Source organism: Trachinotus anak, unplaced genomic scaffold (genome assembly GCF_046630095.1).
Source record: "Trachinotus anak isolate AG129_WGS33_773 ecotype Australia unplaced genomic scaffold, CSIRO_AGI_Tana_v1 ptg000021l, whole genome shotgun sequence".
NCBI lineage: Eukaryota > Metazoa > Chordata > Actinopteri > Carangiformes > Carangidae > Trachinotus > Trachinotus anak.
This window is the reverse complement of record NW_027273872.1, coordinates 4,037,286-4,053,669: the sequence shown is the minus strand read 5'-3', so window position 1 is coordinate 4,053,669 and position 16,384 is coordinate 4,037,286. Positions and strand designations below refer to the sequence as shown.

The window sequence follows — 16,384 nt, the reverse complement described above, 5'->3', positions numbered from 1 at the left end:
CCACTCTGGTGTCATTAAACCATTCCTGCATGCCATCCTTTGCTTGGAAACGGGATCACAATATATGGGAGGTGTGGTGGCGGTGGTGGAGCTGTGTAAGATTTTGTATGTGTGGAACAATTACTTGTGTTTGACAGCTAAGCTGCATTTTGACTAATTTTTTCAACTATTGCAGTACATGTAAACGGTGTCTCTTATTCCTTAAAGCATCCAAATCTATAAAATCGAAGCCTATTTGGTAAACTGTAGCCACACTCTCATATTTACTGTCTTGTGTGGAACTGTGAATCTAAATGAATTAGTGGATATGTCACATGAATGTAACTGCACAATATCTGAGGCTGTAGAGAACAGTGGTTGAAAGTATATTTTCCATGACCAAAGACAAAAAACTTTGGCTGGAGTTGATCAAGTATCTGTTTTTCCACGTTTGTCAGCGTGGAAAGCTTGGCTGCCATTGAACTTTCTGGATGACGCCACCTCTGAACGGCCAATGACTGACTATCAGTTGTGTTGCTTTTTATTGTGTTTTCACTTAGCTGTGATTGTTTGCTTATTGGTGGGTCAAAAGGTAAACCATAGCAAAAGGCTGCCAAACAAGGAAATGAAAAAGGAACAATTTAGGTTTGCAAGTGTTTCTGTTTTTGTAGAAAATGACTGAGCCAAATTGGACTGGTTTCAGACAATGAAAGTGACTGCTGATGACTTAACTTACACCTCAGCTGTTTGCTTAGGTTGTGTTTCTTGTTCTGCTCTGGTATTCAATTGTCCTAAAACTGAAACACAAGGAGCACCACTTCTGTGCTTCAGATTGGTAAAACAGTTTTCAGCTCATGTAATCACTGGTTGGTCACAGCAAAGCTAAGGTAAGGGAAAGTTGACCATAATAACTGCCAGACAGGAAATCTCAGAGTGGACTGAAATGCATGCACTCCCAGAGCTACAGAAGGGTGTTGTGTTGAGAAATCCTAACGACACCTAGTGACTCTTGAATAGCCTGCCTTCCAAGTTTAAAGTTGTTTGAAAGAGTGTCTGGATAACACCAGAGCTCAGCAAATCAGTATTGAAAAGTCTCTGTAGGATCAGTCCTTTTTCTTCTGTCAAGTAGACTCAGGGCCAGACACGCCCCCTGTTGCTCATACCTCCAGAGCAGGCAGAGGCAAAGGAAGCATGAACTGTGGCTGTTGCAGAAATCTCTACACAGCTCTTGGTTTGAGGGCGGAAACCATTATTCATCCCTGGGTGGGGCAATGATCTGTCCTCTTTTTGTTTATCCCCACGTTTCAGCTGCCCCAGTATATAGTGTAGCACTAAGTTTGTTTGCAGACATGTAGATAAGCTGAAATGTACAAGCATGAAGGCATATGCATGATTTAATTAGTGAAACTGCAAAAGGGGAAATAGAATGAAAAATGCAATTTATGTTTCAAGATTTTTTGCAGAGTCTAGCAGAAGATTAAGTCATCTCACACTGACAAAAATGTTTTTGTGATATTTGGACATTTGGAGATTTACTTTACTGGCAGCAGTTTTCACCATATATGGAGCTATAGGATTACATTCCTGACACGCAGTGTAGTTTGTGTGGATGTGGCCCAGGATGGGGTAATATTTATCCTGAGCAGAATTAAAGGAGACTTTGTCACTGCTTGTTGTTAAAAGTACAGTACCATTTACATGGCTCAAAAGCTGGTATAGTTTGGTCTCAACAAACTGAAATCAGTATTTAGAGAAGAAACACTGAAAGCTGTGTGCTTGTTTAACGAGTCACTGGTCGGGATTACATCACAGAAACACCATTTGGGCTTTGTGCCCAGGATGTAGATACTCAGCACAGCTAAGGACATAACACCACAGTGTTCAGCGATAGTGATTATTCAAAACTTTTATGCTGTTTGTAGCTATACTTTTTGATAATGTCCTTTCCTTGCAGTTGTAACAACATGACATCCAACAAAAACAGGCTGATGGAATGAGGTCTTTTTAAAGGAATTCGGGGGAGCCGGTTTGACAGAAAGGAAGAAATATTACCCCTCTGCATACCAGAGTAAAAGATGACCTCATATAGAGCAGCATGAGGGAAAAGTCATTCCAGTGCATCCATAAAATAATGTGTGACTTCATATCACAGACCTATTTGTGATATTGGGCTGTATAAATAAATAAAATGTATCTATTTTCAACTTAAATCTGAACGTAGAAACAAAAAACGTCATTTATTATGTGCCTCTATGTATATGGCAGTTTTTGATTCCTTTTTTTGGACTTGGATTGGACTTTTATTTTTTTTTTTAGCTCTGTTCATTTTGTAAGCCATGATTTCAAAATATTAGTGACAGTAATTTCCTCTTCTCAAGAAACCATGTCTTGAGGCTAACAGCTAACATATTTTGAGATTTTGCACTTTTTATTATGAAATGTGAATAAAGCATTTTGTGAATAAACACACTTTGGATTCACGAGAAAATATGTATCTGAACTAAAAATGTAGTATCTTATGACACAGTCTTGTGACATGCAAAGTTTATTTGCTGATCACAAACTAGTTGACCCACAGACCTATATCATGTGAGGAGGACTGTTATTGCTGAACAGCTTTGCTGTGTTGTCAGAGAATTAGTTATAGTAAAGTACCAGTAATATAAAAGACTTTGTGATTCATCAGTTATTTTTAAGTAAATGTCTCTGAGCTGAAGCACACAATATATTTGTCAAAACAAACAATCAATAATACTCTGCAGTAATAAATGTCTGATGATTAAACTTTTAATTTTTAGCTACAAAACAGAAGTACCAATCTTCATCAGCTGTAGTTTGTTTGGTAGGTAATTTCATCGTGTAATGTGATCAGTCAGTCGAGGCAGTGATTTGTGTTTGCCAATTACAGGTTGTGTTTGTCAGCTTTTGCTTTCTATTATGTATCAGAAAATGATTATAGGTGATCAGTATCTCAAAGGTCACCTGTCCATGTGCCAGTGAGAAGGAGACAGAGACTGGTTGGTGATTTACAACGTAACCCAGACGAGTGTTTACGCTTCAACCCAGCACTTTTTCACCACAGTCGTACACACATACTGCAGATAGGTGGGATAGTTGGTCAGCGCCATAGTTGTTTAAGTTTTAGAGCACATACTGGCAAAAAAAAAGAAATTGTTAAAGATATAAGATGTGAAGGATCTTAGAAGTGATTGGTATAGTAACATTTTTGTGATACACAGCTCTGAACTGAAAACAATTCTTACTTCTGCGTTTTTATACTTTCATTATCTTTTCACAGCTAGCTAGTGTACTGTCTTGAGGTAAGCCTGCCACTTGAAGAGTGTGTTTCATTAGTGTCAGTGTGTAGGCCTTTGTAAAATTAGGATCAGAAAGATTCATCAAATATGTTTTAAAAGACGATGGTATGTGTCCCTATTATTTTTTGCTATATTAAACATAATATTGACAGGGGAAGATTTTTTTTGCAGATATGAGATATTTAAGGAAAATGGAGAGTTTTGCAAATTATTAAAATATACATATACATATATTTATTTGGGTCCTGGCTTATTCATGTATTCTGGGTAATGAGAGTGGAGAAACTGTTGTAACAAGTCGCACAGTGTAGAAACTCATATTAAAAAGAGTGGGGGTGCTTATTCTAGATGAAATGGTGATTGTATTGTGAGAATAAGGGTAAGAATATGTTGAAAAGAGGACTTGATAATGACTAGATGAAAAAATAGGACACATACATAACTAAGCATCTGATTTAATGATCTGACTTCATGAACAGCATCAAAAATGAAACATGCAGGAAATATGTGATTGACAGACAGGATATGGTGACAGAGCGATTTGCCACCACAACCATTCCGGTTATTTGATTGTTTTTGTGGGATGTTTTGTGCATAGTTGCTTTCTGTTGGGAAGCTGCAGTGTTAGCCCTAAAATTGTAAAGAGAGGTGAGCTTGTTACCTGCTAGCTGCAGGTACGACGCCAGGTGCTGCTGATTATCGTTAACGCTAAAGGTGAAAGGTGAAAGTTTGTGGACGTACTTTTGGCTTCCAGGCAAATGAGAATGACAAACCAAAAGGAACCTGTACGCACAGGATATTACAGAGCATTATCAGCAACAAAAAAAAAAAAAAAAAAAAAAAAAAAATGCGGCACAACTTTGTCCTTGCTACATCAGAAGTTTGAGAGGTTAGTAACAGCTAACATTTGGACAGCACTAAAGTGTTGAACCCTGTTGAACTGTTGTTAGCCGTGTTTGCTGTTCTCAGGTTGGGCCAACGGCTGTTTCTAATGGGGATACATGCTAGCTAAGGTTAGCCTTCCCATGTCCAGACATGACCGCAGCTGGTGTTAATTATATTTGGGAAAAAAAAAGACTCTCACATCTGTGCTATAAAGTTTTGATACTATGGCATGGCAATTACCTGTAAACTTGACCTGCTTACATGTGTCGTAGGCACATGTTCAGCATTGTCTGTTATTTAGGAGTGTTTGCAAATTGTAATGAACCTTTATTAATTAAATTGGCCCTCAGTGATTGTAATCGTGCTAGTCATTTAGTCAGTCATTAAAGTAATTAAGACTTCAGTAATGAATGGACAGTTCAGCACCAGGCTATTTAAGCAGTGGCATCTTTAATATAAGACCCTTGACATGGGGGAGCTTAGTGGGATAATGGCATACACTCCCCCCACACTACTAATGCAGTTCATTCTGACTGCTGAGGAATTATGTTTCAAAGTGTGTTTAAGTATTTTTCAAACATATTAAAACTCCCTATATATTGGCCAGTTTTTCTCTGGAAATGATCCAATATACAGTACATTGTGATGGACATCAACCAGAGTGGATAATTAGTGTTAATTAGTGATTCACTGTATATTTATCAGGAATACATGTCTGAATCAAGAGTGCAGCTAGGCATCGTTGTATTTAACCACCATGCTTTTGACAGTTTTAACAGTATCACATTGTGAGTCATATTTTATGGATTATACTGTGCTGCTACTGTTGGAAGCTTTGGCATTTGAAGCATTTGACACTTTGATACACGAGCTTTAGGGAAGCCTGAGGGATCCTTTTAGGTCATGTTAGCATACAGTTAGTTCAAGTTGTCAGCTTGGTATACACTTCAGGCTGTTGTGCATTGCTTATATCCTGTTTGGTCAATGTAAAGAGGTTTTATGTCACGTAGTCCTACCATTTTTTTCTCATGTGCTGCCTTGTATTTTTTCCACTTTTACATTGTCTTGTTGAGTGAATATAACTTTGTCTGTGTTAGGGAGATGTGTGAAAAACGGCAGGAAATGGACCACATGTGAGTGTTTTAATAATGGCATTCAGGAAGTTGGAGAGAGGAAGTGGAGAAGAATGCTTTAGTCACACAGTGGAAGAAACCGACAGACTCACTGCTCAGTGTCACTCTCTGAGATGAGCCCTATTCATGTACATCAATGGACTAAGACTTGAGAATGGGAAATGTATTTGGCTGCTTCAGTTACATATTAAAAAAGCCACCCTAAGATGTTACTCTTGCATCAATACATTTAAGTCCTCTTCATGTAACATTATGTGAGTCATTTGAAGTTGTTCATAGTTAGACAGTACTTTGATGATTCATGAGTGGTAGGCTGTTTTTTGGCTGAGCTACTGCAGAGTCAGATGCTGGTCAGGCTGGAGGGTTTTTCCTGCTATTTTACATGAATTATAGTTCAGGATTGTGATGAGGGAGCTTTCCCTTTTACTTATTTTGGTGAGAGCAGGTGTCAGGCATTGTTGCAGATTTGCTTTACTTCACTGTTTGTCTGTGTAATTTAGGAATCAGATTTTGTTGGGTTGTTTGACAGCTGTCTTAACACCTTCTGTAGTGAAGTGTAGTGAAGTGACATAAGTTGCAAATATGAGACAGAATGTAACATTAGTTGTGAAAAGAATAAATCTAACTAATAATGTATTTTAATTTGAGAATAAAACCATGAAATGTAAAATTAAAAATGAAACACTGACTTGTCGAATAAACCTCTTCATGCAATGTGCTGTGAAAGGAGGTCAATGCAGAATGACTACTCACTGGCTGATAGACTTGATGCACTGCCTGATACACGTCTAGTGAGAAAGGCGCCATACAGGGATATCAAGAGTCATTGTATTTTAATAAAAATTAATAAAAATTAAAAGACTAAATTTAGTAATGGTAATGTAGAATATCAGAAAGGTATTGACAGGTATAATTACTACCATGATATACACAACAACATATTTTCAGACATTGTGACTGGATTATTTTTTAAAACATTTAGTTGCTTCGCACCCTAGTTATACACAGTATCATTAGCCACCAGCCAGCAAACAGCCCAAAGATAACAACAAGGTCATGAGTTCATGTCTTTCTGCACATGGCAGCAATTAGGGAAAACAAGCGGTTGAGCAGATGTGATCACTGAATATTTAAAGCTGGATTTTAAATTCTAGTTGAAATAAGTCAGAATAATAATTGCATCATCAAGATCCAGTAGTTCTAGTAGCTTTTGCTGGAACAGATTTATTTCATTCCAGTAGTCTGTAAAATACAAATGACATTTTATGTGAAATCATGAATAATTTAAGAAACTCTAAATGCACTACATTTCTGTCTTTTCTTACAAACCTCAACTTTTGTTATACCTGCCTATCATGTGAGCCCTCAAGGGTACAGTACTAGAAATTCACTTTCAGTAGAGACAGATAACCTGGGGGCAGTGCTGTGCTAGTATGCAGTCACATGGTCAGGCCATCCAGTGTGGAGGCATTCAAATCTTAGCTCTACTGGCTGTTGTGTGCTTTCCCTTTTCAATAGATGCTGTTTTAGGAAAGTGTAAACAGTGCCAGCACTTTCCCGAAATACGAAGACTACCACAGACTCGTGCCCTTTTAAAGGCACTTCAGCTCTTGCAGAAACCGTGTCCATTCTTTATTGCTTTTTTCTTTTGCAATTTAATTACTTGTTTTGTTTTTTGGACTATTTTGGAATTAAACAAGTTAAAGCATCTGAAGCTTATGCATTTGAACTGAGTGAACACTGCATCTGTCAAGACTTAATTTATTTTTTTAAGAGAACAACTGATATCCTGTGCTTGATTAAATTGTTTCTAATCCAGTTTGCAAAGAAGACAATTGCATGTGTACGCTAGATTTTTCTGTGGCAGGATAAGAGGTTGTGTCTCCTGGTGTCTCCTTGTGTGTGGTAGCTTGCTGTGTGTGTTTGCTTGTGGTGCTGCCTACAGTCACTCTGTGCTGTACAAGCCCCCAGAATCCTTCACTCTAGATTTCACTCTCATTATTACTCCCATTTGTGATGATGATATAAGTCACAGACACGTACGTGTTGATGTGGCTATCTCTACTCTCACTTCAGGTAAAAGTGGTTCATATGTGTTTTTTCAGAAGAAAGGAAATCTGAAGCTGACATTATCAGTTCTGATATATATTGATTAATCTATTTTGTAATTAATCAATTAGCTGTAAGGTCATATTCTCTAATGGTATTGTTAATCTTGAAAAAGTGAAATGGTGAAGAATGCCTGTTACAATTTCCTAGGGTCACATCTTCAAATATATACTCTTGTATCTCTTGTATTTTAAAATAGCTGTAAATTAGTTTTCTGAATTACTTATTGTATTATTGGGTGTATTGTTAAGTACTTTAATGTAATCATTTAAATATTGCTAGCATGCAAATAGAAACCAATTTGTATAATACATTTTCTGTAAAAGAGGGGTAAAATGGTTGTTTTGATTTGTTAAGTTGAATTAGTTTTAATAATAAATATTTAATAATTTATAATTAAAGTTAATTTAGATGAAGAATGGTCTATCATTTATTAGTACTTTATATCCCTAGCATGCAGTTTTTATAGTTAACTGACTGAGCAGTGTCCTACTCTCAGTAGCAGGTTTATTGGATCGTCTTGTCAACTGAATAGAACTCAGGAAACTGAGAAAAGGAGGAAAAAAATCTCAGAAGTCCCACAAATCTGGAAAATTGACTGAAGACCTCTTCTGCAAACTTATTCGGACAACTCAGTGAAGTTTCTTGGAATTTGGGAGCTGGGGAGATGAAAACATTTACCAAAGTGTGAATAAAGATGAGACACAAGGGTGTAGTGCAAATGAAACCAGATGTGTACTGTCATTTAAATGCTCAGAAAGAATTATTTGCATATTGTAGGGGAAGACACCAGGAGAGGGCAATTTAATTTCTGTGTGGTTACTGAAGTCAGTTTTTTATAGTAAATGTATTCTAAATGGATAAATGCTCCTCAGATATAGTTTGGATATATGTCACATGAAATGTCAGGTGTAAATGGGGTCTTAGATTGTCTTATGGCCTCTTTTCCCTACTTCTTTGCTCTGCTTGAAAAGGGCGTACTCACAGTGCAAACATAAAGATTAATTGAATAGATTTTACCAAGACAAATAAATGCTCCTTATGCTTTCATAAATCTTTTGCTGTGTTGTGATGTAGGCTGTGTTGTGCACTACCTCTCTGAGTTTACAAAGACAACCATTGAGAAGGCTGTGTAACAAGATTAATTTAGACAAATTGATTTGTTTAGAGTATGTCTAATTCAATTACTCTGATGATATGGTGGTTGCTCTCTGATGCCACTCCCCCAAAATTGAGCATGATATTGGCAATGCTGTACATCCTATCTGATTACACGAAGAAAAATTATGTAATTTTGATGTTTATGGCTATGACAAGCAAACATGAGTCTCTAATGTCACGAGAAGAAAGTAGTGCTATGGCCTACAGGCCTGTCAGTTAGAGCAGGATTTTGATGATGCTTAGTTATTCTTCTGTATAAAAACAGGTTATTGATTTCCTTCTTAAAATAATACATAAAGTATTTTTAGATAAAGGTATAAAAACTTAAACTTATGTTGTCAAGTCTGTAATCTGTTGTATGCAATCAATGGGACTTTTGGCACATGGCTCCACACCATTTTCTAGTAGGAACTCTGGTGCACCCTGTTGAAAAGTTGAGGAGCAACACCCCAAATTTTGGGGCCCTGTATTGTGACTTTCAGAAAAGGTGCGTCTTAAATGGTGTGTGTGTGCGTGTGTGTGTGTGTGTGTTAACTTTGTGTTTCTGGTCTGCGATTTGATAATTGACACAGGCATGTGTCAGCTATCGCTCTTACAGACTTTGCACATGCCCATCATTGCTGTGGATCAGATTCCCTTGTAGTCATTTTCCCGATCAAATATATTCAAACAATGCTGTGTGTTTGTCAGTGACAGTTATTCCTTGGCATTATGGTAGGCTGTGTTGAGATTTATCATCACTTCTCTTTGTTCTGTGACAGGTAAATGGTTTGGAAAATAAGAAGTTTTAGGAGTTAAAGGTGCATTGTGATTAGTGTGTGTCACTGCATATTTTATGTTTTTGTACGGTTACTGCCCTTAAGGGTGTGTTCATGTTTACAAGCTGTTGAAAACTGGCAAACTAAGCTTTCCATGCAGCTGTTTGGACAAAAACAGTGTTGTGTGCTTTATCATCATGTAATGTACTTCACTTACAAATTACAAATGTTGTGTCATTGCACACAAATAATAGGAGATACTTGAGTATGTAGTAATTTTGCACTTTAAGTAAAACAACAAATGTGCACTCTGCAACCTGTTAGTGTCAAAATCGCAATCTGATGGTGTCAGGGTTTTTAGATGTTTTCTAGGTCATTACTCCTCACTTAGGCCACAAAGTTCCTGTGTAATCAGTTTCATGTTCACATTGCACATTATGAATCAGCATAGTTTCTCACGTGGACAGAGATGAAGATCAGTGGCACCTACATGTAAGAGCAGAGTGCACTGTTAATTAAGACTATATAGTTAAAGTGTCAACATTGTTATATTGATAAGTCACATGTTTGTCCATACAATACTTTAGCCCATAGAGTTGCTTAATAATAACATATCTGATACAATACTTTCCTTATAAATGAGGAAATCTTGCCCTTCATTTTGCTCATAATGAAAATGAATGACCATTTAAAGAGAATACAGATTTTCCTCTATGAAAACCCAGTTTGACTGCTGAGCCAATGAAATGTACTTACCAGTACAATAGGCTCATTATAAAATTTGTACATTTTTCCTAAATTTCTCAGAGCTCTTTAGTGAGTGCTTAGATTTTCTTTTTTTCCCCGGGAAAAATGAATTTCTTTGCAACACTAAAAACAGGTGTTTCTAGCCCTGACTTTCCTGTGGCTGAACTTAGAAGTTGATTAAATGGGAACACAAGATAGTTTCATGAAGTTGCCAAGAACTGTCAGCAGAGCATTGCATTAGAGTCCTCACTGCCAACAGTGGCTGGCTCCCAGTAATCCTTTGTTATTATTAGAACTAATTAAAGTAAAACCTAATTTCCTTTTAAACCCGTTTTACAGACACATCATGGCTACTGATTTAATAGTGATAGTGATAGTTCCAGTGAGTGAGTTAAAATGACATCATACAGATGGTCTAGTTAAATTGGTTGGGTATAACAAGTATTGCTATTTAAAAGCTGAACAATGGTAGCCAATGTGAAACAAAGTTGGTCCTTTGTCCATCTTCAATAAAAAATTTACTTAATGTGCCACCTGGTCTCATTTTGTAATAAAACAAAGAGTAATGGAAGAATATGTCTCTACATGAGTTAATGTAATATTAACATTAATTGTACTATGTAATGATAATTTTAAAAGTTATTGTGTGAAATATGCGTGCTGGTATGGTTTTGTGTCCCCAAATTGACTCTCAAGTTGTGGAATATTGCTTTGTGTTTTCATTTTTAAGGATCTGCATGGAGTCATAATCATATTTGATTAAGGAGGGACCCAGAGCTAATTTGATTAGGTTATTTAGAGGAATATGGGTCTGGTAATAAACATTTATTATGATGAAAAAGTTTACTTTAATAAGCGGGAGAAGCCCAGAGGACATGCAAGCTTAATTGTTAGATGTTAAATTGCGTTGTTGCGATGTTGCCAAGATAATGGGCAAGGAAAGGCCCTCAAGTCAAGGCAATTAACCAAACAGTGGTTTGATTGTTGTTAAATTGATTAGAAAATGTTTAAGTACTCCATTTGAAAATTAGCTATTGTTTCACGCAGTTTTAGAGTGCTAGAGAATGCTGGGCTTAATGACACATACGCTCTGAGATAGAAATGGGAAAAGTTGATGCTTGGGTCAAGTTCCTAGCTTTCCAAATGTTGTAAGAAGTGGTGCAGCTGAATTGAAGGCCACAAATGATGGTGAAACAAATAGTGGACATTCCAGGCAGAACCTGCAATGCATAATGCCTGATGAATGTAACATACTGTATTTGTCATCTTAACACAAAGCCTACACATAGAGACTGAGGCTTTATCAGCCAACTGTTGATCAGTTGTTGCAGACAAAACTAGTGATAGATATGGCAGTTTAAGTGTCGGCTCATTGTTGCCCAGAGCGACAGCTGATGAAGATGCACAGAGGGAGGTGCAGGTTAGAGCCAATCTGTTTGCTTGCCCCAGCATCAGTAGTTCCCTGATTAGAATAGTGCAGAAATCCACGGCTGGAGGCAGGCTTTATGGCCATCACCACCCCACATCTCCCTGCTCATTAGTACTTCACAGCCTAGCACCATAGCATATGGCATTGTTGCTACTGCTTCCCATTTGAGGTGTGTTTCAAATGACTGTCCCTTGCTGAGCCACGCGCCTTGTTTGTCTTATTGTGTCTGAGATGAAGATAAACATCTGTAATAAAGAGAAGTTGTGGTTTTAATTTTTTTTTATTTGTGCTTTTTGTAACATTTTGTGCGGATTCTAAGATTTGGTTTGCAAGCAAACAGATAATTAGAAAGTTGGAAATTTCTTTGACTGGAGTTTATAATAACAGTGAAGAAGAATGATTTAGTTGGGCCGCTCTCACTGCAAGAGATGCTCTTTAGAACACATATTATAGAGATAAAATACCCTTTTGGTGTTAAATTGTGCCAGGCTCTAACACATTGCCTTGTGAAAGTGTATTATTTTTAGGATACACAAAACTTTAACTAAGCAGCACTAAATTGCAGTTTTTCAGTGGGTGTTGTGAACAGGTGTGCTGCCATGTCTGTTTTTATGTCTGTGGGATTAGAGGTACTTTATGATTTGTCTCATTTATATAAAATGTTTACCATATGTCTTTAAGTGTGTGTGCTTGGGGTGTTCACTTTTGAACACACACTTAACGCTTCCATACATTAAAACCCTGTTATTGGGGACATCAAGTATTGTCACATCCTACACATGTACAGTGTCTGGGATATGCTCATTATTGAGGTGGGGGGTGGTGGGGGGCAGATAATGAGACTGGGATAAGATGTGGTCCAAAGACATTTAGGCCATATCCTTTATATCACTGTTAAGTGTATTTGTTATTGAAAACCTAATTTGGCTTCTTGGAGAAAAATGGGACAGTATCCAGGGGACACCGTACATGTGAATGCATTTAAGATGGGATACATACTGTGCACTTTGTGGGTGCTGTCATTTTCTGTTGGATCTTGTTTTTCACACTGTGCCCTCCCTCCAACAGAACATACACATAAAAACATTGGCTGATGACATGGTAAGGTGCTTGGTTTAATTTTGGTGTGACTAGTTTTGTTTTACATCATCTCATGTTTTGTCATGACTGCATGAGACTTGTGAAATATGTGGATGGGTCAAATGTGCCAAAAGCATATTAATTGAATTATTATTATTATTATTATTATTATTATTATTTTTTTTTTTTTAATGCAAAAAACTATAAGGTTACTATATAATGTGACCTTTGTGTTCTTATGCAGTAACAGAAAAAAGCTTAAATTGCTCTCACTCACTTGTTGTTGGTAGCCCTGTGTAAATAAAAGATGATTTTTAATGGTACTGGTAGCCTAAATTTTTCATTATGAACAAAACTTAGCCGATAGCATCTAGACTTTTGTAAGCATCTCATAGATCACTTGCTGTGCAATTATCCATGGCACCTCTGATTAGATATGCTGATCTGCCTGGAGCTTTTTTAATACCCTTAGTTAACGAATAGTCTGACATTAACACTTAAAAGCTTTGTATAGTATTGAATTAAATTTAGGATGTACAATGTAATGTTCACATATATCAGGAGCAATATGTTTTGTCTTAGCTTACAGACTGATCCATCCAGTAATATTTCACCAAACTGTCAATAGTGACATCATGTATGTCATCATCATCATCATGTTTGTCTTTCCATTTCATTTCTATATGTTCATTCATCCAGCATGTCCTCTCCATTCCATTTTACTAAAAAGAACTAACATTGAGTGGTTGCATGCGGTCCGTGGACTTTTTCTGCTTTCACACTAAACTTTACAACACTGAATTCATCTCAATAGTGTCAACTGATGAATATAACAAACTGAACAGAGTCTCACTGACAGTATAACACTGATCTTAAGTTGCTACTGTATGCCAAAATTATTCTAATGACATAAGCACAAACCAGGTAATCCTTGGTGTATGATGGTGAGTAAAATCTGGTTTTCCTTCAGTGAAAATTGGCAGTTACTAAAAACTGTCATTCTTATACTTGATGTAATTTCAACATGATTTTTAGCAGTGCAAAATTTTAATATCTCAAACACTCTGTTTTCTTTCAGCGTGATCGCATCACCAGTTTCAGGAAAACAGGGATGAAGAAGGAGAAGCCCCTCATACAGCACCCAACAGATCCCCTCTCTACTCAGGCTGAACTGCCTATTCCTCAGCCTCTTTTTGACGACCGCTCCATGAACCTCTCAGAAAAGGAGATCATTGACCTCTTTGAGAAGATGATGGTGAGCTTTGTATTTCTTTTGTGGTGTTTCCTCTGCAGATGGTCATGTTTAGCGCTGCACAACAGCAAAGCTTTGCCAGGCATGTTAAAAAAAAAAAAAAAAAAAAAAAAAAAAAAAAAAGGTCATGACATTTGTAGTTTTCAAAGCTCTCCTAGTTTTATGCAACATCTTAAAATTGTTTGTAGTTTCACAATATAATCTGTCCTGATAATTCCCCTATCAAGGTATCATGGTTACGCAATGAGGAACACATGGTACGACTTAATCTAAGTTCAGTGTTATCAATGTTTATCACAGCATTAAATCGGAAACAGAGTTATGATGTTTACATTTTTTTTTATATAGTATTAGTTTGCATGTAAACATCTGCATCTAAAGACAAAGCTCTAATAGTTGTGACTGCAGTCAGATCAGTGATCAGCGTCAGGCCTATCTGTAGATTTATAGAGATGATGTTGACATTCACGAGAAAACCATCAGTGCTTATGTATTCAGATGTTAAGCTTTTGTGATGCAGGGCTCCACCCATGTATTCCCTAGGCAACTCTCAGAACACCAAACTTTGAAATTCACTTCACACTCATCTGTGGGGTCAAAGCTCTGTCACACTTGTGATTTTCTCCATTGAAATGCATTTTTGGCCTTATGTACTGCAGGATTGAAATCTAACAAAAAGCTTTCAGCCCATCTCTTTGAAGTGGGGAGCTGAATTACTCTGGCTTCATTGCATAGGTTGTGTGTACTACTGTGGATAATGTTTCTGAGTGTGTATGTGTGCGTGGTATGGTGCCTGCCTTTCCTTTTTTCTCATACAATGGTCTTGGCCAGAGAAATGTGACCAGTGGTCCTGGTTTTCATCAGGCTACTGCTCAGTGTTTTCTTGCCTGGGTGCTCATCCCTGTCACTCAGTTCACCTCTCAATTACTATGTTTGTGCTCACAGTGGCGTGACATTAAACCCAAGCTTCAATTTGCTCAGTGACGGATGACACAGAAGGCATGTTTGCTGGTGTGACACTTGACAGGCCTTGACACTTTGGGATAGGAAGTGTAATTACAGTAATGAAATAAAAAAGAACAGGGTTATTTACTTATGTACTTTTGAAGCCACAAGTATTTAGACTGTAAACCAGACTGTAAACACAGATTGTAAACTTTTCTGCTTTGATGTAGCAAAAACAAAAATGACAGTGGTAGTTTCTTTTGATGCTAATTGCTTCTCTTCAGCATCTAACCATCTTTGTCATCCCTCTGTCTCTTTTTATGTCATACACACATACATTTTAGTTGCTCTCTTTGTCTTTACAGCCCTTCTGTTATTGATTGGTTTTTTTTTCTGGTGCTACATGCTACAGCCTTAGATGTCTAGCTGGCTTCGAAGGAAGGGATGACCCATGCCATATTAGTGAGACCACGTACTGTGCATTAATGACTAGGAGAAAGTGAAAATATATTTTTCTCAGGAAAGCAGTTTACACATTACACTGTGTATCTCAAAGCCTAAATAGCACATAGCCTATTACTGAAAGGTCATCAAAGGGTTTTGGGTAAATATAGGAAGAAACACTCAGTCACTGGGAAAGAAAACCAAATGAACTCTTTCTAAATTTTTGAAGCTAACCATTGAGAGCAGAAGTATTTTCATAGAACTGCAGGGAAAGTTAAAATGCATGAACAGAACATTTACATTCAGCACTGCCTTTAGAAGAATGCAGTGTGTGCCTTTACTTTGTGTGTCCTGTCGTTGAATTTACCAAGATGTGCACAGCTGGAATTCAGAGCTCCTCATCAAAATGCACAGCACTAAATCCTCTGATGAAATGTCCAGTGTTTGTATCTCACAAAGGAGGCAGCTGTGTTACAGACCCCAATTCAAGAGGTTCAACCTAGGAACACACTAGCACACACATTAATATGAACTAATTTCATTAGTCAGATACATGAAATTGTCCTTTCCTTTTAGAAAATCTCCCTTGTGTTGTTAATTTGTGTCAACAGTTGCTGCATATTGGCACTTTAAGTCCCCTGTGCTGATGCGGCCATTAGCAGTCATGATATCATTACACAGATGATGATTTTACTTGTCTGTCAGCATGAAAACCTCCAAGAGCATGACATCTTCACTTAGGACTGATTTGATCCCAGTGCTTGTTGTTTGTTTACCATTCTTAAGAGAATTTCTTTTCATTGTCAAGAGTAGTGTAGTGCTGCTGTGGCTAGTTTGAGGTTTTATGTGCCTCTCTATGCACCATTGTCAGGATGAACACTCGTAGTAATAAGCACTTATGTGATCTCTCAGCAGTTAACACCCTGCACCAGGACATTAAAACCAGCCCACAGGAGAGTTACTGTGTGTGCCCTTGCACACCCATGGATCAGACTTGAGGGTAGTGGACAAAATAATCCATTTGTCACAGTTGAAGCAAAACAGTTTTATGTCTTCTACTTTTCTTAGATCTGCTTTTCCCCATAGCATGGACTTTTCATATCCATTTCAGCTTCAGACACATTTGATGGTAGCCATTAATTGCT

At 37.3% G+C, this 16,384-nt stretch overlaps 1 protein-coding gene across 12 annotated transcripts in view; it reads left to right on the top strand.

Moving 5' to 3' along the window:
• The window catches only part of diaph2 (diaphanous-related formin 2), a 353,639-nt gene that overhangs the window by 1,962 nt on the left and 335,293 nt on the right, over nt 1-16,384 (top strand). For 9 of the 12 annotated variants that reach the window (XM_071457232.1, XM_071457234.1, XM_071457233.1 and 6 more), the window contains 2 exons: nt 12,587-12,619; nt 13,677-13,853. In XM_071457232.1, the coding sequence (XP_071313333.1) occupies nt 12,587-12,619; nt 13,677-13,853 (210 nt within the window). Of the gene's footprint in view, nt 1-1,933; nt 4,186-12,586; nt 12,620-13,676; nt 13,854-16,384 lie in introns of all 12 variants that reach the window. The other 3 variants (XM_071457241.1, XM_071457242.1, XM_071457237.1) reach the window with 3 other exon arrangements.